The sequence below is a fragment of the Nicotiana tabacum genome, chromosome 17 (assembly GCF_000715075.1).
Source record: "Nicotiana tabacum cultivar K326 chromosome 17, ASM71507v2, whole genome shotgun sequence".
Lineage (NCBI taxonomy): Eukaryota > Viridiplantae > Streptophyta > Magnoliopsida > Solanales > Solanaceae > Nicotiana > Nicotiana tabacum.
In genome coordinates this window covers 103119536-103146019 of record NC_134096.1, presented here as the reverse complement: position 1 = coordinate 103146019, position 26484 = coordinate 103119536, and the positions used below count along the sequence as shown (strand labels likewise).

Genomic DNA, 26484 nt, shown 5'->3' with positions numbered 1-26484 from the left:
CAAATTTCACGCAAATCAGATTTTTCAAAACAAATTTGGGAATCTATGGCCAAACGCTAGCTTGAAGAGAGGGAGCCGAGTTTCTATCGGAAACAACCTCTCTACCCCAGGGTAGGGGTAATGTCTACGTACAAACTACCCTCCCCAGACACCACTAGTGGGATTATATTGGGTTGTTGTAAATCAAATTTAAAACTCCACATCTTTAGGCAAAAAACAAATCAAAGCAGGTTATTCCTAATTCAAGGAACAATAGGGGCCACTCATCCATACTAATCATAAGATGGAAATGAAGAGATCGCTGGAAATTCAAATCATTTGCAAAATAGAAAAAACTAAAGAAACAAGGAGCATGACTTCAGGCTCAGGGGCTTCCTTACAACGGCTTGCCTCTTAACATAGGGAGCTTCTAAATACATAGCTTACATATTCTTACTCTATATCTCCTACTGAACCATGCTACTCACATTTCCAGACTTTCATGTTTAACATGACGAACAAGTGATAGTCCAGTCAAAGAATAGGAAAGGTTTAGTAAATTTATGAACAATGATAAATTTTAAGTACAGCATGATGTAGCTCGGGTCCCTTCTGCTGGTCTGTCTACAAGAACCATTCCTGCTGGATTTTGGGCAGGTTGAGCTCTAGGCAACCGTTTAGCTGCAAAACACCAAACTCAAGGGATCAGGGCATACAAGCGAATATAAAAGATATTCAACTGTTCTGACACAACAAAAATAAAAAGACCTACATAAAGTGCAAATTCTAAAAGAATAAAAATCTCATACTTCCATTAATCCTTTAATTGTGGAAAGCTAGACACCTGTTAGTCCCATCTTGAGCTCCCAAAGAGCAATCACATACAAGTTTAATAACTTAGTAAACTATATATATAAAAAGTCAGTAGTAAAGTATATACAACTTTAAAAAACTAGTAACTTTTAGAGCAGTCGCTCCCCAACTGCCCACCCATTCCTCTCAATTCCAAGGTTGCTGGATGTTACAAACCACCCCCACCCCCACCCCCTTTTTAAAGTATTGCTGTATCATCTTCTTATGGCAGGTAAATGCAGGTTTTCACCTCCTAAGGAGCTATTGCCTCCCCTGTGACCCATTCTTTGAAAAATTAATTTCGTCTCATTTAATAGGTCTTCTGGTAGTAACTTTAGATCTACCAAAATTAGTTTCTATTAAAATAGTTTCATTTTTAAAATCCATAATTTTACACATAGGATTTAGAGTATGTAAAGGCTTATAATAAATTCTATAACATATACATATTACTTCTGTACCAGTCAAATAATCATAACCATGTAATTTGATACTTAAAATTAAAGCATCCAAAGAATTTTCATCATTTAAAGAAATCTGCAAATTAGGATATACATTAAAATACACAGGGCCATAGGCCAAACTGGTTTGTACAGTCCCTATAAGGGATTTTTTCCAGTTTTGATTTCTGCCATCTCTTAGAGCTGCTATAAAACTTTCAGGTAAGCCTCTTAAAGTAAGTGGCTTGAAGGCAACTTGTATTAAACATATATGCATGAATCTATGTGTGTCCCTATAAGGGGTTAAATCACTTTCAGCTAATAGTCTAAAGGTGGCATGATCACTGTCTACAGTGATCGTCTCTTCAGTAGTTTTAACTATTAGTTTGAAACCTAGTTCTTCAAAGGTTCCTAACTGGTATATAACCTTAGGTTGGATCCTAGAAATTGTCCATTTATTAAGCAAGTCTAATTGTTGAGGTAATTCGTATTCTTCTTTCCTACTGTTTTTAACAGTAGCCTTCTTCCTAATGATATTCATTAGAAAAATAGTGTTAAACTAAGCACCTAATTCTACAGGTTAACTGGCTCTGATACCAAGGGGTTACAGGATCGCTTCTAATGGGGCTTCAGGAATAAATTACAAGAACACCAGCCCTGGCTAGTTATAATCCCAACAGTAGACTCTTCAGTTAGGGTCCTCCTCACAACCCTTTCGCGCCTTACCCTCGGCTTAACGGGTTTCCTGAGGACCACCGGTTATATTCTTATAACCAGGGTTTACTATCAAAATTAATAACTGTCTAGACTATATTGTTCTTAATCTAAGAATACCATCGGGGTGATACAATAAAATCCTAAAAACAAAACAAGCCAAGAAAGTAGACTAGTATGACTAAGTTTAACACTTAAGTATTTAACCTATCATTTAGGCTAAATGAATATCTATAGTATATTAACGACAAGAACAGAAGAAATACCTGAGACCGCGGGATTGTGGCCAAGTGACCTTTTTAATTTTTATTTTCAAAATAAATGTATTATAGAGGTAGGTTTACAAGAGAAGTTTAGAGAGAGGGAGAGTTATGCTATTATTGAGAGAGGGCAGAACGCTTGGCTAAAGCCTGCCTTCCTTAATGAATTTTAACTCTTTATATAATAAAGTTCCTAACTAAAAACAAAATTAAAAAGTTAGATGGCCGACAAGATTGGCCGACAAAGAAAAAAGAAAAAGTAATAAAACAATCAACTTTTCAAAAGTTGATTCCTCTGGTCCCATTACTTTATTAAAGTTTTGAGCCCAGTGAGTTACCCCAATAATTTACTGGTGGGGCATTCAGTCTCTTTCAGACTTTAACTTTTCCTTTATTGTCTTTTGTTGCAGAAGATTCTTCTGCTCCTTCCTTCATCTTCTTCAAAAATTCTTCAATTTCGTCTAAATTGACTGGTTCTTGCTGGCTTGATTAAGCTTCTCCTGCCAGACATGTTTCTTCTTCCGAGGTATTACCCAGAGAAGTTATGGACATATTATCACATACTTCGATTTTGAAGTTTCTTGCCAAATCTTTCTTTATTTTTTCAAAGTATGATGCTAGGATCTCTTTTTTTGGAAAGGGCTACTTTCGTCGTTTGAAGTTGTCTGGTAACCTTCTCGAATGGACTTAATTCCTCCATTTCTATACATGTTACATCTGTATTAGCATATTCTTCGATTTTGACTTTTCAATCTGTTCTATCAATGCTTGGCCATAAAGTTTTCCATCTTTTTCGGACAAGAGTAATTTGCTCCAGAATTTTGTATAAAAAATTCTATTCAGACTGGGCATTCCTTCTGTGATATAACCAATTTCTACATCCTATTTCATTATCCAGGGGATTGAGAATTTGATAAAAAAAAATACATAGCTGCTATGCCATCGTAAAAGATATTATCTTTTTGTAAGGAAATGATTTTGGGAGATATATCTACCTATTGTTTATAAAAACTTTTAAATAACAGAGAGTTTCTAATGATGGTCCATATAATTTCCACCATTTACAAAACCAGTTTGGTATTTGTTGTCCGAACATATTAGAACACAATTTGATAAACTATGAGTGTTTCCTATGAGAATTCTCATCTAAGAAAGTTTTATTAAAACTCTCAATATAATCCCAGTAATTGAATTTGACTGCAACTTTCTGTTCAGGATGGGTATATTCCATTTCCTTTAAAGTACTAACTCCCCACTCAACTGAGGCTAATACTTTTTTAATAATTATTTTAGAGAAATTATCAATTCTCTTAGTAGTAGCAGGATAAAAATGCTGAATTTCAGCTGATCCTATGGATGAGAGTATTATCTCATAATGCATTCTGTATTTGTATACAAGAGTAACATATGATACTGTATCAAAATATCTTGTCATTAACTGCTAAGGATTATCCTTCCATTTAAAGTCGGATTGCTCCAAAAAATTATTAATTCTTTTTACTTCTAATTGTCGTCTCTCATTGAGACGATATCATCTCTTGATTTAGCTTAATCTCATTACATAAAGCTAAACCTTCGTAGTGCATACACTAAATAATTTACCGTATGAATACTGATTATAATCAATACTCATTGATGTTCCTCTAAGGGTCTTTCTAACCCTTTCAGCAAAAAGTGGAGGGAGTTCATCGATAAATTTGGACTTCCAGTGAGTGCTATTACACTCTGGTAATTCCATTACCCTAGATAAGAAAACATTTTTATACCATCTAAAAGATGTTAAGGTTTTACACTTACGCTTTTGGAGCATGGTCCTAATGGTTTCACTATTATCAGATCATCTTCCTGAGAAATGTTCTATAATATTCATAATTAAACAATAAAGAGTATTCTGGACATCTTGTCCATCTTCCTGTTTAACAGAATTCATAATAATGTCTCTGGTCACCTTTAAGGTAATTATCTCACCAACCTTTAAGTTGACCAGTAAAACCGGCTACTATCATTTCTGCTATAGCCTTTTCAGTATTCTTATTAACTTTACATATAGTGTTATACATAAGCATTCTATGTATTGTCGTATAAATTTGCCTATCTGTAAGGTCATCTAGGTTCCATTCATAGATGTCTGTGCCATTGTAACCTTGATGGTAGTGGTCACTATTAAGTTCTTCTAGGAATGGGGTTGGTCTAGGATAATAGAACATCCTTTGGACTGGTTTTCGAGCATATTTTTCAGAGATCTTATTAATCTCATCTGAGACTCTCAGTCTCTTATCTTCACCAGATAGATGCTCTAAATTTAGAGGGTTTACTCTAAATTTTCCAAATTTCTTTTCTAATAATTGTTCAAGGATTTCAATATTATTGATTTTAAAATCCTTGACCTCAGGAGGGGGTTGAATACTAGTGGTAGCGATTTGCTCTTTACCCTTGGTATTCTTCTCGGTAATTTTTTGGACTTCAGTAATTAACTTATCCAATCTTTCATGTATAGAAGCAATTTGTTAACCCAGATTACTAACATAAATATTAGTATATTTATTCTGCGTGAGCATAGTATTCAAATTCTTAGCAGTTATAACAGCAGTATCATTTTCAAACAATTTTGAAAAAGCAATAAAATAAACTACTTTATCCTTTTCACCTATTTGAAAAGATTGTTGTGGTGGAAAAACTGATTTTGTGATTTCTCCACTAGTGAGCTTATAATCTCTTTCTAAAACTGAAATATAGTTATGAACATATTTCGACATAAACCAAGGAACAAAAGCAATGATTTTATTATGCTTGTTGACGTCATTATAAAAATCATCTTGAAAGAAAGTTCTTGTTTCTTTATCAAAATTATCAAAAAAACAATTTCTGAAAAGTTCTCATCTGGGTTTTTAAAATTCTTCACAAATTCTTTTTCTTGCCGGTGATCCCGGACTAAAATCTATTTGGTTTCTATCCATCAAAAACATTTGGAAAATCCATATCGGATTGAGTTGGGTCAGGGTCAGAGTTAACCTTAACAATATTATCCTGACTAATTTTAATATGATCAATTCTATTATTATCATTCTAATTTGTGAAGTAAATGCTCTAGATGGAAAATCTACCACATAATCAATTGGAGAAATATAAGATGAGTTGGACCTAGTTAGTCTAGACGATGAACTCATATTATCAATTTGAACGGGTTCATTGAACCTGATCTTAATAGTTCCATCAACACCTTGATTTATTTAGAAAGATTATAATTAAGAATGGTTTAGTTATATCTAAACCCAAAATGTCTCTTTTTCAAATTAATATTAGATTTCTTGGTCATAATATTAAAAATGGAAGAATTATTCCCATTAATAAAAGTATTGAATTTGCTTCTAAATTTCCTAATATAATTACTGATAAGACTCAACTTCAGAGATTTTTAGGAAGTTTAAATTATATCTCCCCGTTTATATATGATATTGCTAAAGATACTGCTATTCTTTATGATAGACTTAAAAAAATCCTAAACCATGGACCGATAGTCATACAGAATCAGTCAAAAGAATTAAACAGAAGGCTAATAATTTTTCATGTTTAACTCTTGCTAACCCAAGTTGGGCAAAAGTAGTTGAAACTGATGCCTCGGATATTGGGTATGGAGGAATATTGAAACAGTGCTCTTCTATAGATTAAAAAAGAGTATCTCGTTCAATTTTATTCGGGAAAATGGAATAACTCCCAAAAGAATTATACTATTGTAGCTAAGGAAATCCTTGCTATAGTAAAATGTGTTATGAAATTTCAAACTGATTTATATAATCAGAAGTTCTCAATAAGAACAGATTGACAAGCTGCAAAGTTTATCTTTAATAAAGATTTCAAACATGATGTGTCAAAACAAATATTTGCAAGATGGCAAGCATTGTTGGCTCCATTTTATTTTCAAATAATTTATAAAAAAGGAATAGATAATAGCCTTCTTGATTTTCTCACTCGAGAATATTTGAGTTAATCATTTCTTTTTATGATTCAGGATATGAGGCCTACATACAGACCTCCTTGAGGAAGAGAAAGAGGAAATGGTAAAGGTAATATACTCGCCCAAATGGGAAATCGACAACTGGTAGCTGCTAATATAGCAGAAACCTCGGGTGTTAATACAGAAAACCCTATGTACAAGGAATTCATGGATTTCATAAAATCCAAGCAAAAGGAAGGTAATACCTCAACTTATTCTTCTGTTATAACATAAGAAGCCATGAAAATTTGGAGGTTTATAACCGGAAGAAGAAAAAAGAATTAATAATTCTTTTTGAGAAATCCGACCTTAAATGGAAGGATAATCCTTGGCAGTTAATGACAGGGTATTTTGATACAGTATCATATGTTACTCTTGCATACAAATACAGAATGCATTATGAGATAATACTCTCATCCACAGGACCAGCTGAAATTCAGCATTTTTATCCTGCTACTACTAAGAGAATTTATAATTTCTCTAAAATAATTATTAAAAAAGTATTAGCCTCAGATGAGTGGAGACTTAGTACTTTAAAGGAAAGGGAATATACCCATCCTGAACAGAAAGTTGCAGTCAAATTCAATTACTGGGATTATATTGAGAGTTTTAATAAAACTTTCTTATATGAGAATCCTCATAGGAAACACTCATGGTTTATCAAATTGTGTTCTAATATGTTCGGACAACAAATACCAAATTGGTTTTGTAAATGGTGGAAATTATATGGACCATCATTAGAAATACTCCCTCCGTTATTTAAAATTTTTTATAAACAATGGGTAGATATATCTCCCAAAATCATTTCCTTACAAAAAGATAATATTCTTTACGATGGCATAGCAGCTATGTATTTTTTTTATAGAATTCTCAATCCCCTGGATAATGAAATGGAATGTAGAAGCTGGTTATACCACAGAAGGAATGCCCAGTCTGAATAGAATTTTTTATACAAAATTCTGGAGCAAATTACTCGTCTGAAAAAGATGAAAAACTTTATGGCCAAGCATTGATAGAACAGATTGAAGTCAAAATCGAAGAATATGCTAATGCAGAGATAACATATATAGAAATGGAGGAATTAAGTCCATTCGAGAAGGTTACCAGACAACTTCAAATGAAGAAATGAGCCATTTCAAAAAAAGTGATCCTAGCGTCATACTTTGAAGAAATAAAGAAAGATTTGGCAAGAAACTTTGAAATCGAAGTATGTGATAATATGTCCATAACTTCTCTGGGTAATACCTCGAAAGAAGAAACATGTCTGGCAGGAGAAGCTCAATCAAGCCAGCAAGAACCAGTCAATTTAGACGAAATTGAAGAATTTTTGAAAAAGATGAAAGAAGGAGCAGAAGAATCTTCTGCAACAAAAGACAATAAAGGAAAAGGTAAAGTCTAAAAGAGACTGAAGGCCCCACCAGTAAATTATTGGGGTAAGTCATGGGACCCAAAACATTAATAAAGTAATGGGACCATAGGAATCAACTTTTAAAAAGTTGATTGTTTTATTACTTTTTCTTTTTTCTTTGTCGGCCAATCTTGTCGGCCATCTAACTTTTTAATTTTGTTTTTAGTTAGGAACTCCATTATATAAGGAGTTAAACTTCATTAAGGCAGGCTTTAGCCAAGCGTTCTACCCTCTATCAAGAATAGCATAACTCTCCCTCTCTCTAAACTTCTCTTGTAAACCTCCCTCTGTAATACATTTATTTTGAAAATAAAAATTAAAAAGGTCACTTGGCCACAATCCGGCGATCTCAGGTATTTCTTCTGCTCTTGTAGTTAATATACTATAAATATTCATTTAGCCTAAATGATAGGTTAAATACTTTAAGTGTTAAACTTAGTCATACTAGTCTACTTTGTTGGCATGTTTTGTTCTTAGGATTTTATTATATCACCCCGATGGTACTCTAGGTTAAGAACAATATAGTCCAGGCAGTTATTAATTTTGACGGTAAACCCTGGTTATAGGAATATAACCGGTGGTCCTCAGGAAACCCGTTAAGCCGAGGGTAAGGTGCGAAAGGGTTGTGAGGAGGACCGTGGTTTAGGGTCTACTGTTGGGATTGTAACTAGTCTGGGCTGGTCTCATCATGTCACTCCCACCCCTAAGAGATCTCCTGAAATTGTAACTATAGGACTATAAAATAGATAGTCTCTCTATCCCCCGTCCCCAGCCAACCCCACCCCACCTTGTATGTAAATAATAATCCATAAATACATAATCGGACTACAAATGGAAAAATACATGTTGCACAAAAAAATTAAGTGAAGTTGGTGTGCTAGAAAAAAGGTCACGGTCACGTAAAAAGAGTAACCTTCAATAGTTGGACGGAGGGAGTATTGTTTGGAAAAGTCTGCTAACAAGTGCTCCACGTTAATTCAATAATTGACAGTTCCATTCATATTTTTTTATTTGAGGCGACGCTATAAATAATAGTGTTGCAACTTCTAACTACGGTATCTATTTTGCAAGTGAGAACAAATATCTATTTAGTTTTCTCTTTCTTTTTAATTAGGTTACACTAATCAGTTGCCCTCAAACTAAATGCTCTGTAGAGTTGACCATCCACAGTCCGAGGTGGTAAACTATAATTGGTAATCATTAAAGGGGTAATTTGCAGAGCCCTGATCCTTGAGGGGAGGAATAGGCAGCACTTACGCCCTTGCTAGAGCTCCTCCTGTACAGTAGATGTGATGGCAATTCCAATAGAAGCCCCGTTCCTATTTGATGTGCTAGTGGAAACAAACAGCAACAATTATCAACTATCCACTGGTCATACAGCAAAAATGTCTGTTACCAGAAACTGCCCTGGAAGTTAACCTAGTGTTTAACATATTACCGGGAAACAAACATGGATCCAACTATTTATTTATTTTTAAAAAAAAAATTTAATGTGACTAAAAATATCCAATCTCTTGAGATCACGATTACTCCAATCTCGAGTCATGAGCAACCGAGTTTAAGCTCAATGACAATAAGTTTGGAGTGAGCCATGCATGCTTAGGTCCGAGCTCCAAGAAAATCAAACTTGGTAGTGGTGTATATACTTTCATAACAACTCATTTTATTTTATTTTTTTGGGGGGGGCGGGGCGGGGATTCTTTGGGGGGGATCCATCTTAGTAGTGACACTTTCACTCTTTTATGGTCTATCAGATGCTCCGGCAAAAAAGTTGTCTGGAACCTGGGAATTAACATGTTTTACCACTATTACCATTTTGGTTTACATGTGACATCAGCAGACTATGTTCATAAGTTGTTGAAATAGATAGTGTGGAACCCGTGAGAAGGCACGGGAGAAAATATGTTATTGATATTGGATGATAAATACAATACAAGAGGTCCATATTTATAGCTATACACTACAAGGAGATATTACTCCTCTTCCAATGTGGGACAAGACTACACTATACATATCTGTAAACTAACACTCCCCCTCAAGCCGGTGCATACACATAATATGTACCGAGCTTGTTACACATGTAACTAATACAAGAACCAGTAAGAGACTTAGTGAAAATATCTGCTAGTTGATCATTCGACTTTACAAACTTTGTAACAATATCTCCTGAAAGTATTTTTTCTCTGACAAAGTGACAGTCGATCTCAATGTGTTTAGTCCTCTCATGGAACACCGGATTTGACGCAATATGAAGAGCAGTTTGGTTATCACACACTAGTTCCATCTTGCTGATTTCTCCGAACTTTAACTCCTTGAGCAACTGCTTGACCCAAACTAACTCACACGTCGCCATAGCCATGGCCCGATATTCGCCTTCGGCGCTAGATCGAACAATTACATTCTGTTTCTTACTCTTTCACGAGACCAAATTACCTCCTACTAGAACACAATATCCAGACGTAGAACGTCTATCAAAAGGTGATCCTGCTCAATCAGCATCTGTGTACCCAACAATCTGCTCGTGGCCTCGATCCTCGAATAGTAATCCTTTGCCTGGAGCTGACTTTATATATCGAAGAATGCGAACAACTGTATCCCAGTGACTATCACAGGGAGAATCCATAAACTAACTTACAACACTCACCGGAAAAGAAATGTCAGGTCTAGTCACTGTGAGGTAATTCAATTTGCCAACCAACCTCCTATATCCTCGTAGGGTCTTTAAGAGGCTCCACCTGTCCAGGCAGAAGCTTAGCATTCGGATCCATAGGAGAGTCAATAGGTCTGCAACCCATCATTCATGTCTCCTCAAGAACTGTGAAATAACAATACCTGAGCTAGACTGAGCGACCTCAATACCTAGAAAATACTTCAATCTGCCCAGATCCTTAGTCTGGAAGTGCTGAAAGAGATGTTGCTTCAGATTAGGAATATCAACCTGATCATTACCAGTAATAAAGATATCATCAACATAAACCACTAGATAAATACACAGATTAGGAGCAGAATGCCGATAAAACACAGAGTGATCAGCCTCACTACGAGTCATGCCGAACTCCTGAATAATTGTGCTGAACTTACCAAACCAAACTTGAGGGGACTGTTTCAAACCATATAGTGACCTGCGCAATCTGCACACACAACCATTAAACTCCCCCTGAGCAACAAAACCAAGTGGTTGCTCCATATAAACTTCTTCCTCAAGATCACCGTGGAGAAAAGCATTCTTAATGTCTAACTGATAAAGAGGCCAATGACGTACAGCAGCCATGGACAAAAAGAGACGAACAGATGCTACTTTCGCCACGGGAGAGAAAGTATCACTATAATCAAGCCCAAATATCTGAGTATATCCTTTTGCAACAAGACGAGCCTTAAGCCGATCAACCTGGCCATCCGGGCCGACTTTGACTGCATAAACCCAACGACAACCAACAGTAGACTTACCTGCAGGAAGAGGAACAAGCTCCCAACTGCCACTCGCATGTAAAGCAGACATCTCGTCAATCATAGCATGTCGCCATCCTGGATGAGATAGTGCCTCACCTGTAGACTTAGGGATAGAAACAGTGGACAAAGAAGATATAAAAGCATAATGAGGTGACGACAGACGATGATAACTTAAACCGACATAGTGGGGATTAGGATTAAGTGTGGATCGTACACTTTTGCGGAGTGCAATTGGTTGATTAAGAGGAGACAAGTCTGCAGTAGGTGGAGAATCTGATGCGGGGCGTGAATCACCTGGGCCTGATGCTGGATGTGGACGATGATGATAAGTCAAGAGTGGTGGAGCTGCAGAAGGTTGAACTGGATTATGCGGAGGAACTGGAGCTATAGGTGGTGGAGCTACAACCGGAGCTGTAGGTGGTGGAACTGGAGTTATAGGTTGTGGAGCTACAACTGGAGCTGTAGGTGGTGGAGCTGGAGTGACTGAATCTCCAAAAAATGAAACTGGTAATACCTCAGAAATATCTAAGTGATGACCTGAACCTGTGAAGTATGATTAGGTTTCAAAGAAGGTAACATCAGCGGACATAAGGTACCGCTGGAGGTCAGGAGAGTAGCATCGATACCCCTTTTGTGTTCTAGAGAAACCCAGAAATACGCACTTAAGAGCACGAGGAGATAACTTATCTGTTCCTGGAGTAAGGCTATGGACAAAACAAGTGCTTCCAAAGATACGGGGTGGAAGAGAGAACAAAGGTAAGTGGGGAAACATGACAAAGAATGGAACTTGATTCTGGATAGCTGAAGATGGCATACGATTAATAAGAAAGCAAGATGTAAGAACTGCATCCCCCAAAAAACGCAACGGAGCATGAGATTGTATGAGTAGGGCACGAGCAGTTTCAATAAGATGTTTATTCTTTCTTTCAGCTACCCTATTTTTTTAAGATGTGTACGGACAAGATGTTTGATGAATAATCCCATGAGATTTCATAAACTGCTGAAATGGGGAAGACAAATACTCTCGGGCATTATCACTACGAAATGTGCGAATAGAAACCCCAAATTGATTTTGAATTTCAGCGTGGAAGGTCTGGAAAATAGAAAACAACTCAGATCGATTTTTTATCAAAAATATCCAAGTGCATCTGGAATAATCATCAATGAAACTAACAAAGTAGCGGAATCCTAAGGTGGAACTGACCCGACTAGGATCCCAAATATCTGAATGGACTAAAGTAAAAGGTGACTCTGCTCGATTATCAAGACGTCGAGGGAAATGGGTGCGGGTATGCTTACCAAGCTGACATGACTCACACTCTAGAGCTGACAAGTGAGATAAACCAGATACCATTTTTTGAAGTTTTGACAAACTGGGATGTCCCAACCGTTTATGTAATAAATCTGGTGAATCAGTAACAGGACAAGTTGTAGAAGGAAGACAAGATGTGAGTCCATGTGATTTAGCAAGGATAAGGTAATAAAGTCCGTTTGATTCACGCCCGGTACCAATGATCCGCCCCGTACTGCGTTCCTGTATAAAAACATGGTCATCAAGAAATAAAACAGCGCATTTAAGTGATTTGGCTAAGCGACTAACAGCTATGAGATTAAAAGGACTATTGGGAACATAAAGGACTGAATCTAAAGGTAAGGAAGGAAGTGGGCTTGCTTGACCTATTGCAGTTGCCATGGTTTGAGACCCATTGGCCATTGTGACTTTTGGAAGAGATTGAGAATATGAAATAGTAGTGAAAAGAGATTTGTTACCAGAAATATGATCCGATGCACCTGAATCAATGACCCAAGACTCAGAGGATGAAGATTGGGAGAAACAAGTCACGCTATTACCTGTTTGAACAACAGAAGCTATCTCAGAAGATGTCTGCTTACATGCTTTATACTGAAGGAACTCAATATAATCTGCTAAAGAAACCATCCGACTATTCAAAGCATCGGTTCCCATGTCGCTACAATTTGTAGTAGTAGGGTTAACTTGAAATAGTGGAAATAAGTAACTCCTGTGAGAAAACTGAAGAGATAGTTGAAAAACACTGTTTACAGCAGGGAAACAGAATATTGTTCTGCGCCGGAACACTGTTCACGCCGGAAACACTGTAGCTCGCCGGAAAATTCCAAAGTTGTCGGAATTTGTCGTAACCAGGATGGATAGACTCGGAATTCCTTTGCGAGCAAGCTGTCCTGAAGAAGCTTCGCGAAAAATGGCTGGAAAGTGGCCGGAACCCTCGCCGGAAAAGTTGTTGTTGCCGGCACGTGGAGGAGCGTGGCGGCTTTTCTGCCGGATAAAATTTCAGGGGTTGGTCGTCGGAGGGTGATCTACCTCGTGGTTGTGTTGGTTTTAGCACAACACCGACAGAAAGTGACTTTCACTTAGACAAGCCTTAGGTCACCGGAAAAATTGCACGATGACTAAGTTCTTTCTTCCCGGTTAACGCTGGAATGACGCACATCGATCTTTTCTCACTAATGCTCTGATACCATGTGAGAAGGCATGGGAGAAAATATGTTATTGATATTGGATGATAAATACAATACAAGAGGTCCCTATTTATAGCTATACACTACAAGGAAATATTACTCCTCATCCAATGTGGACAAGACTACACTATACATATCTATAAACTAACAGAACCTATCTTCTTTTTTATGAGAAAGGTAACAAATGTTATAAATATCATCAGCACAAAGGTTGTAGGACAGTAGTATCGTTGCGCGAAATATTATTCTCCAGTTCTGAGAGATGTTCTGCATCTTGTCTCGCAGCAGGCACCTATTAGACTCGCGCACAGATTAACATTGCTCCTGTCAGTTTCAGAGAGTTTCTCTATGCTATCTTCTTTCTCAATCTTGCAGTTTTTGGATGATAACAAGTTCCCACAAAAAACCCTAGCAACAGCGCAACAAAGCATTCTTATGGCCGAGAATCTACCATATCTTCTTCTTCCTAAGACTCCACCACACCCATCAAGAGCCAAGCTTCCCGCGTCCAAACCCCAGTAAAGTTCTCCGGCAACCGAGCCCTCACGCGCCGCCAACTCGCCTGTTTTTCCAGCGAGATCTCAGCCACGCGCCGGCGCGTGTGGCTTTTTCCGGCGACTTTTCAAATTTTTTTCTTGAGACAGCCTCTTCTCGAGGCTTTTCCGAGCCTTCCCGTGTCAGTTTCACCAAATTCCGATGACTTTTTTCTTTTTCCGGCCATTAAACCCCGAATTCTGGCGATTGATTCCTTTGTTCAATACGAGAAAACCTTTCTCCCTTCCTATATACTGTTTTCACCCACTGTGATTACGGATATTCTAACTATTGAGGCTTTTTCCAGCCAGATCTCACTTCCTCTTTCTTGGGACAGCCGCATTTAGAATATGATGGATTCTACAGAGAGAAGCTCTTTTTTCTCTCTAGAATCTAGAAAACTGGAAAACATGTCTTTTATCAAAGCTGTCTCTTGGCCATCCTTAGAACTTGGGGGAAGATGCCATCGAAAGCTCGACGTAGGGCAGGAGCCGCACTTCTCGCTGTCCGAGGAGCACACTCTTAGGCGCAAGGGTTTCTTGAAATCTAGTCTCATTGGGTCTTTCTCCAAATGGGTTGGTTCTCCAGAGGCTGTTAGGAATTGGGCAGCAGAAGCATGGAACGTCAAGAACGGGCTGAAAATATCGCAACTAGGGGCCACTCAATATCTCTTTCGTTTTATTGACAAGTCTCCAGCTTCAGAAATTCTTGTCAGAGGAAACAGGTGGTTCAATGGGAACTTCTTAAATCTAGACAGATGGGTGGAGCACGATCGGTGTCTTGACCCTCGTTTCACTGGCGAAACATTGGTGGTCAACATGGTGGGTCTCCCGGTGCATCTTTGGTGTCTTGGCCTATTCAAGAAGATAGGGGAAATCTGTGGGGGTTTTATTGATGTCACTTGCAGTTTACACGATCTCTCGCGAGTGAGGATTGTGGTGAGGAAAAGGGGCAGAATCCCTGTCTCCACTGTGGTGGAAGATGGCTACTTGAGTTATAGGGTTTGGGTGAGCCCTGAATTTCGCCCTATTTTTATGCCTGTGATAGTGGCGGAAGAAAAGGGAAGGTCAAATAGAGGGGAGGGGAGGGGAAATCAGTCTCTGAGGGGAGGGGAGGGCTCACCCGATCACTGGATTAAGCCGGAATCAGACGTTAGATCGAGAAGAGACGGGAGGGTTGAAATTGGGGGAGGAAGACAAAATTATAACAGGAGGAGAAGACGGGAACGGGTTAGTGATGCGGGCTGGAAAGGAAGAGTGGGCCGATCCTCTTCTAATTATCATAGAGCCGGGCAAAGCTTTCAGCAAGTATAGGCCTGGGCCTCCTCATATGGGCTCAACAACTTTCCCCAATTCCATTAGAATTGATCCTAAAGGGCCCAGTTTATTTCAAGCTGCGCATGATAAGGCTCCTAAGCATATGGGAACAGTCGTTCCTCCTTCCTCTGGCCATGGTGCTTCACACAGTGGCACTCCTTCACCGAGCTCTAGTGATCTATGCCCCCCTACGATGGCCGCTGCTGCAGGGGCAGAACCGGCTAAAGATGGTGCCGTTAATCCACGGCCCCCCGCCTCTGATAGACCCAGTTCCATCAACCCTTCACCTGCTCCTGGGTTTAGTTGTGCTGAGGTCACACTTAAAGTTTCTTCTTCTTCTGGGGAAATTGTTAAGCATGCCCCAATTGATGTCAGTGCCAGACCAGTACTTTCAGCTAATATGCCGCCAAGGGTTCCATGCTCTCTTCCTCCATGCTACCCTACTGGTGGTTCTGGACATTCCTATAGCAGCGGGGTGTTAATTTCAGAGGTTGCTGCCCCTCAAGGAAATGGTGAGATCCTTTCGGAGGTTAAAACTCCTAGTGCTAGCAATGTTATGGTCTTGTATTCCTCTGGTAGGACCAAGGAAAGGGTACATATAGAAGACGTCTGCCCAGTTTCGTCACGGATTGGAGGAGGGGATATCTCTTTCTGGATGGAGGATAAACTATTAAACTTTGGAAAGTTTCTAGGTGTTTCTGTTGAAGGGAAGGAAGATAGGGTGTTAGAACTGTTGAGGGAGATTGAGCAACAATCTCTTTATGATGGTGCAGGGAGGGAGTTGAGACAAGGTATTAAGCAAAATAATTTAGGGGATGTAGTGGTGTACCAGAGAAGGGGCCGGGTGTGTGACAAGAAGGATGGGAGCTCGGCTAGAGGGGGTGGGGAAAAGGGGGATATTGTTACTTATGGAAGTTAAGATTCTTTCATGGAATGTGAGGGGATGACTGACCCAAACAAAAGGGCCATCATCAAAGTGGGAGTTAGAAAGAGGGGTGCTAACCTAGTTTGTTTTCAGGAGACAAAAATGAAAGTTTTGTCCGATGTGATTGTGAGGAGTGTATAGGGAGGTAGTTGGGTAAAATATAACTGGGTCCCAGCAGTGGGAAGTGTCGGGGGCATTCTTCTAATGTGGGATGATAGAAGCTTGGAGGTAAAGGAGATTAAGAAGGGAGTTTTTTCCTTAGCAGCTCTTGCCAAAGATAGAGTGAGTGGGATGGAGTGGGGATTTGGGGGAGTGTACGGACCGGTAGGAGAAGGGTCCAAGGAGGCTTTCTGGGAGGAACTGGCCATTGTAATGGGGGAATGGGACATTCCATGGGTTCTGGGGGGAGACTTTAACACTATTAGATTCCCGGAGGAGAGATTAGGGTGTAGTTTGATTTCGAGGGCCATGGAAGAGTTTTCTGACTTCATCAATGATCACTTTCTCATTGACCTTCCTCTGTCAGGGGAAAGGTTTACTTGGGCCAGGGCGGAGGATTCCAACTCAAGGTCTAGACTTGATAGATCCCTGACATCGCCCTCATGGGATAAACTGGTGCCGAATGTGCTGCAGATTCCTTTACCTAGGCTAACTTCGGATCATTTGCCTATTTTGCTAGATGGATGCAGAGGGAGGGGGGTGCGTGCTCTCTTCCGATTCGAAAACATGTGGTTGAAAGTGCCAGAATTCGGTGAAAAGGTGAAAGAATGGTGGACAAGCTACGGGGTATCAGGGACACCTTCATTCCGTCTTTCGAAGAAACTTAAATTGCTCAAGGGAGATATTATTAGGTGGAATAAGGAGGTTTTTGGGAGGGTAGAGGTTAAAATGAGAGAGCTTATGCATGAATTGGGCGAAATAAAAAGAGGGGACGGGGTGAGGGAGTTAGATGAATCTGAGAAAGCGAGATTGGGGGAGGTTAAGAGGGAAATAGGCGAGTTAGCAATAGCTCAGGAGACTAGTTGGCGGCAAAAATCGAGGGCGCTCTGGTTAAAGGAGGGGGATTCGAATACCAAGTTTTTCCATAGGGTGGCGGTTGCAGAAACTTCATAGAGTCCTTAGTTGTGGATGTGGTGAGGATTGAGGGAGAGGAGGAGGTAAAGGGGGCGATAGTGGGGTTTTATGAGAACTTATATAAAGAGGAAGTTAGTTGGAGGCCGACTTTGGGGGGAATAGAGTTCAACCATATAGGGGAGGGAGACAACGAGTGGCTAGAAAGTGTTTTCGAGGAGGAAGAGGTGCACAAGACTGTGTCGAGTTGTGCTGGTGATAAGGCCCTCAGGCCTGATGGTTTCTCCTTGGCTTTCTTTCAGCTCTTTTGGGACACCATCAAAGGGGAGTTGATGGAAGCCATTGAATACTTCCATGTGAATGGTGTTTTCGAGAGAAGTATCAATGCTTCTTTTATTACTATTGTGCCTAAGAAAGAAGGTGCATCTTGTATCAGAGACTACAGGACTATTAGTCTCGTAGGGAGCATTTACAAGATTATTTCTAAAGTGCTTTCCAACAGACTTAAGAAGGTTCTTGACATGACTGTTTCGTCCTCCCAGAATGCGTTTGTGGAAGGTAGGCAGATCCTGGATGCTACTTTGGTGGCAAATGAACTTGTAGACTCCAGAAGGAAAAACAGAGAACCCGGCTTACTATGCAAGTTGGACCTTGAGAAGGCTTTCGACCATGTCAATTGGGAGTTCCTGGACTTCATTATGATGCGGATGGGGTTTGGGGCAAGATGGAGGGGATGGATCAAGTTCTGCATTTCCTCAGTCAGATTCTCTATCCTGGTTAATGGTAGCCCGTGTGGTTTCTTTGGCAGCTCCAGGGGTCTCAGGCAAGGTGACCCCCTATCCCCCATGCTATTCATTCTAGTGATGGATGCTCTGAGCAAAATGATGGATAGTGCGGCCGGCGGAGGCTTCTTGAGAGGATTCTCAGCTCCGATTGGGGTGCTCAGTGCCCGAAGAGTCTCTCATTTGCTTTTTGCGGATGACACACTGATTTTCTGTGATGCCGATATGGATCAGTTGACCTGCCTGAAGCAGGTCCTGCAGTGGTTTCAGTTAGTATCAGGACTCAAAATCAACATCGGTAAGTGTGAGATTTTCCCGGTAGGTGAGGTTGCTAATATTAATGACTTGTCTTATGTTCTCAGATGCAAGGTGGGCTCCCTTCCCACTACTTACCTGGGCCTCCCATTGGGCGCTTCATATAGGATACCACGGTTTGGAATCCAGTGATCGAGCGGGTTGAAAAAAAATTAGCAGGCTGGCGAAAACGGTATTTGTCAAAAGGCGGTAAGGAAGTGCTTATTAAAAGCACTTTATCGAGTATGTCCACCTATTACTTATCCCTGTTGCAAGCACCGGTGAGCATCACAGTAAAACTGGAGCGACTTCAAAGGAATTTTCTTTGAGATGCGGCGGATGGAACTAGAAAGTTTCATCTAGTGAATTGGCAGACAGTCACTTCCCCAAAGAAGTGGGGTGGACTTGGAGTGAAAGATCTTAGGGTATTTAACAGAGCTTTAATGGGGAAGTGGCTGTGGAGATATGGGGTAGAAGAGCATGCTCTATGGAGGGAGGTCATAGTAGAAAAGTACGATTCCACGGGAGGGGGTTGGAGGACCAAGGCAATCACAACACCTTTCGGGTGTGGCATGTGGAGGAGCATCATGAAGAATTGGGAAGCATTCAGTGGCAACATCACTTACAGGGTGGGAGATGGAAGGAGAATCAGTTTTTAGAATCATAGGTGGTGTGGAGAGGATACTCTGAGGGTCTCCTTCCCCATGTCTTCAGAGTTTCAAACCAGAAGGAATTGATGGTCCAACAGATTCGTAAGGAGCATGAAGGGGGATAGTATGGGACCTCTCATTCAGAAGGAACATGCAAGATTGGGAGATTGCAGAACTCCAAGATTTGTTGGCACTGCTATATGGGCAAGACAGGCCCCAGCCATCTTGTGACTCTTGGAGATGGGGCTTGCGTGGCGATGGTTTGTTCACCGCAAAGTCCTTTTACCAGAGTATGTTAGTGAGAGAGGAGACCACTTTTCCATACTCCTCGATCTAGATTCCTAGGGCGCCCACGAAGGTGTGCTTTTTTGCATGGCTAGCGGCGAGGGAAGTGATCTTAACTGCTGAAAATCTCCGAAAGAGAGGAATTACACTTGTTAGTTGGTGCTACATGTGTAAAAGCTCAGGGGAAGAAGTTGATCACCTTTTGTTGCATTGCCCTGTTTCCTCGGCTTTGTGGAGGGCAATCCTGAATCTTTTTGGTGTTCAATGGGTGATGTCAAGCACTGTAAAGGAAATGTTATATAGCTGGGCCGGTTTCCGTAGAAGAAGAAAGCAAAAGGCATGAAAGTTCGCCCCGCTAGCTCTCACGTGGATAGTATGGGGGGAGATAAATAGGAGAGCTTTTGAGGAGATTGAGTCTCCTTTTTCACATCTTAAGAATAGTCTTTTATCTTTGATCGCTTTTTGGTGCACTTATTTAGCCCCTACTTGTATAGAAGATTGGGCGTCTTTTGTAGAGAATCATGTTCTGATGTAAATTCTCTACTTTTTGGTATACTTCGTGTATACGGGAGTTCTCTCCCTTTTGATTAATACAATTTACCTTATCAAAAAAAACATGTTTTACCAAAAGAACTATTTCCTGCATCATCTCTTGTGCTTGGCGGCATGAATTGAAGTGAGCATACATCATTGCGATGAGGACTTGGGAAGAGTTTAGGTATGTAGAAATAATTGTAGTATGGGTAAGAGTTTAGGTATGTAGAAAAATGAATTACACTTCTAAAAGACTTTAGTTGTTTTCCCCTATTCAATATAACATAGTTTGCTAATTTCAGGAATTCACCATAATCAAACACCAAATTATCTAGGATAACAATCACCCCTTGATGTAAGATTGGTACAAATATCATAAACTATAGTTCTTTTTTAACATCAACACAGGTAAATTCCCACAACAGAATTCTGTAAGATCTCATAAAAATGTTTGTTGCGAAAATGGTTAAACGAGAAAAGTTATGGCTTAACAAATGAGAGAGAGCACCCCATGAGCCTTTTCAAGCTTTTACGATTGAAAAGTAATGGAAAAGAGAAGGTAAATGTGAATTATTTTCCTCTCCTCTCACCAAACAACATGAAGGGAAGCACAATACTTTCACACGAGTTGAATCTTAGAAAGTGAAAAACTAAGCACCGAGGCACTAGAGGATGCCTTAAACACTATGGTACGGGTAAACTGAGGCTCAAGCGAATAAGTGTGCTTAAGCATTAAAGCTAGATGTAGCGAGATCTGAGTGCTCTGGCTCGAGTCACTTAGGCAGCACTTCAACCCCTTGAGTGCAGGTTCAATAATAAGTCTATCTTATGACTTTTAGATTTAATAATGATTAAATGTTGTTAATGCGGTAATGCCAAAATAATTTAACAAAATGCGAAATTCGTAGGAAAAAAACAGATATAAGGATAAGCACAAGATGACAACTAGTGAAGGTAAAACTACATTTGACTTGTACCATTAAGATTCAAAAACTTGGATGCATAATTATATTGCCTGCTCTCGGTATACCATCAGAAATAAATTAAAAACAAAAAGAGCAACAAAAGGAAAACGAGAAAAGCAATGCAAGATACCTATTTCATAGAAAATATCATTGACATTCACAGCAGTTTTGGCAGAGGTCTCCATGAAAAAGAGGCCATTTTCCTCCGCATACAAGCGTGCCTCCTGTAAAGTCACCAACAACACTATATTAGAACATCGCCAAAACAATGAAGATATTGAACTACCTCAGATATTGTAGATATTAGATAAAAAAGAGACAATAAGTTAACTAACAACAAATGACTACGCGGAGTGATAAAGAGTAGCTAATTCCCTAGTCACTGGAAGTTGACTTTCCCCGCTCCAAAAATGCTACAGTAGCCATCAGAAGCTAAAATTCAGTGATCCCATTATTCATCCTGCTCTTCTACAATTCAGTGTAGACTTTGGTCTCTTATCCAACTCAACTTAAGAATAACGATTTCTAGTGATCTCCTTTAAGAATTTTAAATATTTATGTCTTTTAGATTCCCCTCAAGAGATTAGTATTTTTAACATTCAAGGTTCTTAAAGATTACATATGATCTAAAAAAGTTTAACAACAACAAATTACATGATAGGTTAGGCGGTAGATTGAGAACTCATTCCTGTTCCGCAATTGAAGAGATCTATGTATCACCTAAGATTACACAAGTATGACCTATCTTTTAATTGCAGGAAACTTAGTTATGAAATAGCAACAACAACAATCCAGTGGATTCTCACAAATGGGATCTGGGGAGGATAAGATGTACGCAGCTTAATCCCTAAACCAAGAGGGCAGAGAGGTTATTTCCGATAAACCCTCAGCTTAAAAAAATGAAAGAAGCATTAACAGCAAGTAGTAAGAATACAAGATATTAAGAAAATCGAAACCTTAATTATGAAATAGCATTTTCAAAAAAAATGAAGGCAGCAGACTTCTCCTTGCCCACTAATTGCCGTGGGTTAAATTTACCTAAGCCCTAAAGTAATTCCCACAAGAAACTCTATGTACGAGAGCTTAACAAAGCATAGTGCCCAAAATCCAGATAAAGGAAAAAATGTGCAGCTTAACGTCCAACATAAAAATAGGCTGATTATGATGAAGCCTCTGAATACAGTAATAGATGCAGAGGACACAGGTAACCGACCCCAACTTGTTTGGAATTGAGACGTACTTGATTCATATTGATTCTCACCAAAATGAGTATCTCAGTTTTATATCATGCTCTAAAGCTGAAGACGAAATGCTTCTGTACCTCAAATCTATAATCCAATACATGAATGGTACCCTTTTTAAGAAACCTTAAGCAAGGGCAATTAAAAGCACTAGTAACTACTTTTTTTAACTGCAACCTTACAGATCGGAGATGTGTTTAGCTGAGACAACCAGCAATGCATAAAATCACCATCCAAGAAGTGTGATATCACAAAGACTGCTGGCAAGGACCAATTAAAGGAACCTCAAATAAGAAGATGATGGGTAATAAACATTGGATTACCAAAAGTTACAACTTACTTCTGCAGTAACCTTCCTTCTATCTTCTAGATCTGCCTTGTTGCCAGCAAGAGCCATGACCATGTTAGGATTACCTGTCGCATTGTCAGAAAACTGCTTCATTTAATTGAAAACCACGTGTAATGAAAGTCCTGGTTATTTTAAACGGAAAAGGGCCAAGACTGCCCTCAAACTATTTGATTTGGTACAAATATACCCTCCATCCACCTATTGAGCCAAAAATGTCCTCGCCGTTATCTTTCTGGCTCACTTATGCCCCTACGATTAATGGTCAATGCCAAATAAAAAAAAGTTTACTTAAATTACACGTGGCAACTTTTTATTGGTCCAATTTTAAACTATGACCCCAACTAAATAAACCCACCCTTAACCCATTTTTTTACCCAACCCAAAAATCCGACCCGCCTTAAAAAATGGCCAAACTCTTGATTGTCACAAAAAATTAACTTCTCCATCATTCCAATTCTACCACCATCATAGCTGCCATCATCCCCTTTCCTCCATAGCAAACACGTTGCCACCGCATTTTTAGTCTAGGGGAAGTTTTGATCCTTTTTCATATTTTTATCATTTCTTTATTTTACATTTACCATTGGAGCTGTCATTTTTCGAAAATATTTGTCAAAATATCTTAATTTTCACATTCAAATGTCACTTATAATGGTAAATCTTTTTTCTTTCTTTTCACATAAGATAATCAAAGAACCCATTATGAATTCATGGGCTTTAAATTCCGGAATAGTCAAGCTTTTCCTTCGCAATTGTTGTAAATTTTGCAAGCTCTTAATAAGTTGTTAGACCCAAATGGTAATTATTCTAGAAAATAAACATTGTATGGCCTAGGTACTCCTCCTCGAACGAAATCCTAATTTTACAACCAAAAAAGGACATCAAATCGAAAAAAATTAAAGATTTTTTAATCGGACCCTTTCGATTAGCAAATTATTCTTGTTGTTATTGTTCGGAAATGGAGGAATGGAGCAAACATTGTGGTGACACTGCGGTTGTTATGGAGGAAAGGGGGTGGTGGCAGCTATAGTGATGGTAGAGTTGAAAAGATGGAGAAGTTAATTTTTTTAACAACCAAGAGTCTGGCCATTTCTTTAGATGGGTCGGATTTTAGGGTTGGGTAAAAAAAGGTTAAGGGTGTGTTTATTTAATTGGGGTCATGGTTTAATTGGACCAATAAAAATTTGCCACGTGTAATTTAAATAAACTGTTTTTTTATTTGGCATTGACCGTTAGTCGTAGGGGCATAAGTGAGCAAGAAAAATAACGGTGGGAGCATTTTTGGCTCAATAGGTGGACGGAGGGTATATTTGTACCAAATCGAATAGTCTGAGGGTAGTTTTGGCCCTTTTCCGTATTTTAAAACGGAACTCATATCATTAAAAGAAAAGTGACGCTAAGAAGACAACCATTCACGAAAAATGAAAAGTAACAAGATAATTTCTCCAAAGTTTTATAGACATCTTACAAAAGAGCTATTAGGATATATCCCAAAAAAAGAAAGAAGATTATAACTCCGCTTTTTTATTTATATAAAGTAGGTAGGTTGAAGGAATGAGCACCTTGCTTCTGCAATTCTTGCACCCATTTCTTTGCCCTTGCAAATGAATCCTAAATTAGCAGAAAACAAAAGACAACATCTCAATTTAGATGAATAGACATATGCATAAACATGCAGACATCCATATTACGGAGTTATTTTTTGAGAAGGAATATTACAGAGTTATGATCATGCAAAACCGAAGCAGAATCAGTAAGCAAAAGCCAAAGTAAATCCGAATAAGAATTCTCCCTCAGTAGTCTTAATTCAATAGAGAACAAAAATTATCCACTGCTCTCATTTTATGCAAAGTCCTCCCACCCCTAAGGAACAAAATTTTCCACAAACTGGGATTTTTTAAAACAGCAAACTGAAGCTACCTTCTAAATTTGTGCAAAAATGGGGACCGCCTCTTAACTGCGTTAATTTATGGACAGAGAAAGTCATTTGCAAAATAACATTAGCTTCTTTCTCCAAAATCTACCATTTTCAACCTTACAAGAACATGAAATAAAGCTACCATTATTCCAAATTTCTTTCCACATGCAATACCAGTATATCAAAAGTAAAATAAGTTAATAAGCCAACAGCGACATCACTTTTATTGACCCATTTGATAGTTAATTTTCTCTTTAGGTTAGTTTCTTACCGAGCTAGTGATATCATAGACGATAATAGCAGCAGCGGCTCCTCTATAGTACATAGGTGCTAAGCTATGGTACCTCTCCTGTCCAGCAGTATCCCATATCTCAAACTTCACCGTAGCATTATTAACTGCCAACGTAGACGAAAAGAAAGCCGCACCGATCGTCGATTCCTGTATTATCAATAATAAACACGAAATAATCCAGATTAATAGGGCCAGTGCGCTTCGAATATGAGATGCTTATAACAAAGAAATCGTACCAATAATTAACATCATCGTCGTCACAGTCAATCAGTCAACCAATAATTTCATAAACTTGCTAAATAACAAACCCCTAAAAAAAGCAACATCAAAGGCTTGAAAAGGGTCAAAATTGAACGGGTAAAAGAACGAAGAATACTTGGAATTCAAGGAATTGGCCTTTGACGAATCGTATAACCAAGCTTGATTTACCAGCTCCCATGTCTCCTAACAATACCTAAAAATCAATCAGAAATTTACTATTAAAAAGATTTAAAAGCTATAATTTAAAATTCATTTGTGATACGCGGATGACAGAACTTACGAGTTTTGCATTGAGATTGTTGTGACCACTGGATGCCATGAAGAATAAATGAAATATAGATTGGTAAGAATTAGGAAGAGAAATGGAGAATTTACAGAGAGAGAAGGATCTGTTTTCTTTATGCGGAATTGAAGAAGAACTAACAAAATTCGTTACTGTCGAAAGCAAAAGAGTTGGACACGAAATGATTCCACTGTTCTTTTTGGACTTTTCTTCTCACCCACCGATCAACACTCTTTTTGTTCTTTCTTTCTTTTGGGTGATAAAACTAGCCAAGCCTAGCTGAGCCCAATAATTAAATGTGGGCCTTTTTCAGTTTTTCTTCTTATAAATACAAGCCCAACATAAACAATTGCAGTCTCGCGAAAATGTCCCCATCGACTCATGTTCTTTTTTTTTCTTTTTTCTTTTTTTTTTGGGGGGGTGTTGGGGGGGGGGGGAGAGGGTGGGTTCTGAAGGGATACAAGACCCATCCTTAATTAAGAGCACGGGTGTTCATAAAAACCCGAAAAACCGAACCAAACCGACCAAAAAAACGGATACTTTTTAGGTTTGGTTTTAGTTTTAATCAAAAAATAACCGAAAAACCGAACCAAACCGACTATAAAAGTAGCTATTTAAATTTATTATTACCCCTATATATATGTATATTTTTATATAAAGTTTCTAAAATTTTATTGTACATATTAGTCATTTGTATTTTTAGTCTAGTTCTTTGCTATTATAATTATCTAATTTTTTGTCTTTACATTCTAGTTTGATTGGTAGTTTTCTTTTACTAAGTACAAGAATTTATTTCATGTTAAAAATAATCGATTTTTAATTGAGTACTTAAATTATTCATCACCGTTTGATTCAATTATCATCAATATATCTTGAAAATGATAGATTTCTCAAATAGCAATTGATTTGATAGTGTTACGTTGAAAATGTAGTCGCCGGAATATGCGTTTTGTAGTGTATGTCTCATATTTAAGAAAAAACCCGATAAATAACCGAAAAAACTGAAAAACCGACAAAAACCGAATTGATAAAAAACCGACTCAATTGGTTTGGTTTGGTTCCAATATTTGAAAAATCGACTTACTTGATTTGATTTCTTTTTAGGGAAAAACTGACTCAAACCGAACCATGAACACTCCTAATTAAGAGTTAAGTAACTCTAATGATAATTTAGTTTATAGCAATTAA

At 38.6% G+C, this 26484-nt stretch overlaps 1 protein-coding gene across 6 annotated transcripts; it reads right to left on the bottom strand.

Annotated features, from left to right (window-relative positions):
* Positions 1–204: 204 nt before the first annotated feature.
* Positions 205–25538, bottom strand: LOC107815724 (ras-related protein RHN1). 6 transcript variants are annotated; one of them, XR_012701382.1, is made up of 9 exons: positions 25294–25535; positions 25129–25206; positions 24732–24899; positions 24105–24153; positions 22534–22607; positions 21083–21176; positions 10729–12948; positions 10480–10585; positions 9518–10382 (listed from the first exon to the last, which is right to left on the bottom strand). XR_012701382.1 is itself a non-coding variant. In XM_075234763.1 (7 exons), the coding sequence occupies exons 1-7, from the start codon at positions 25330–25332 to the stop codon at positions 560–562; spliced, it is 603 nt and encodes a 200-aa protein (XP_075090864.1). In that variant the 5' UTR covers positions 25333–25538; the 3' UTR covers positions 205–559. The 6 variants fall into 6 exon arrangements, 2 of the variants coding, with proteins under 2 accessions (XP_075090864.1, XP_075090865.1); XR_012701383.1 differs by having other exon boundaries at positions 9518–10585; positions 10729–10778; positions 11095–12948; XR_012701381.1 differs by having other exon boundaries at positions 9518–10585.
* Positions 25539–26484: the final 946 nt, after the last annotated feature.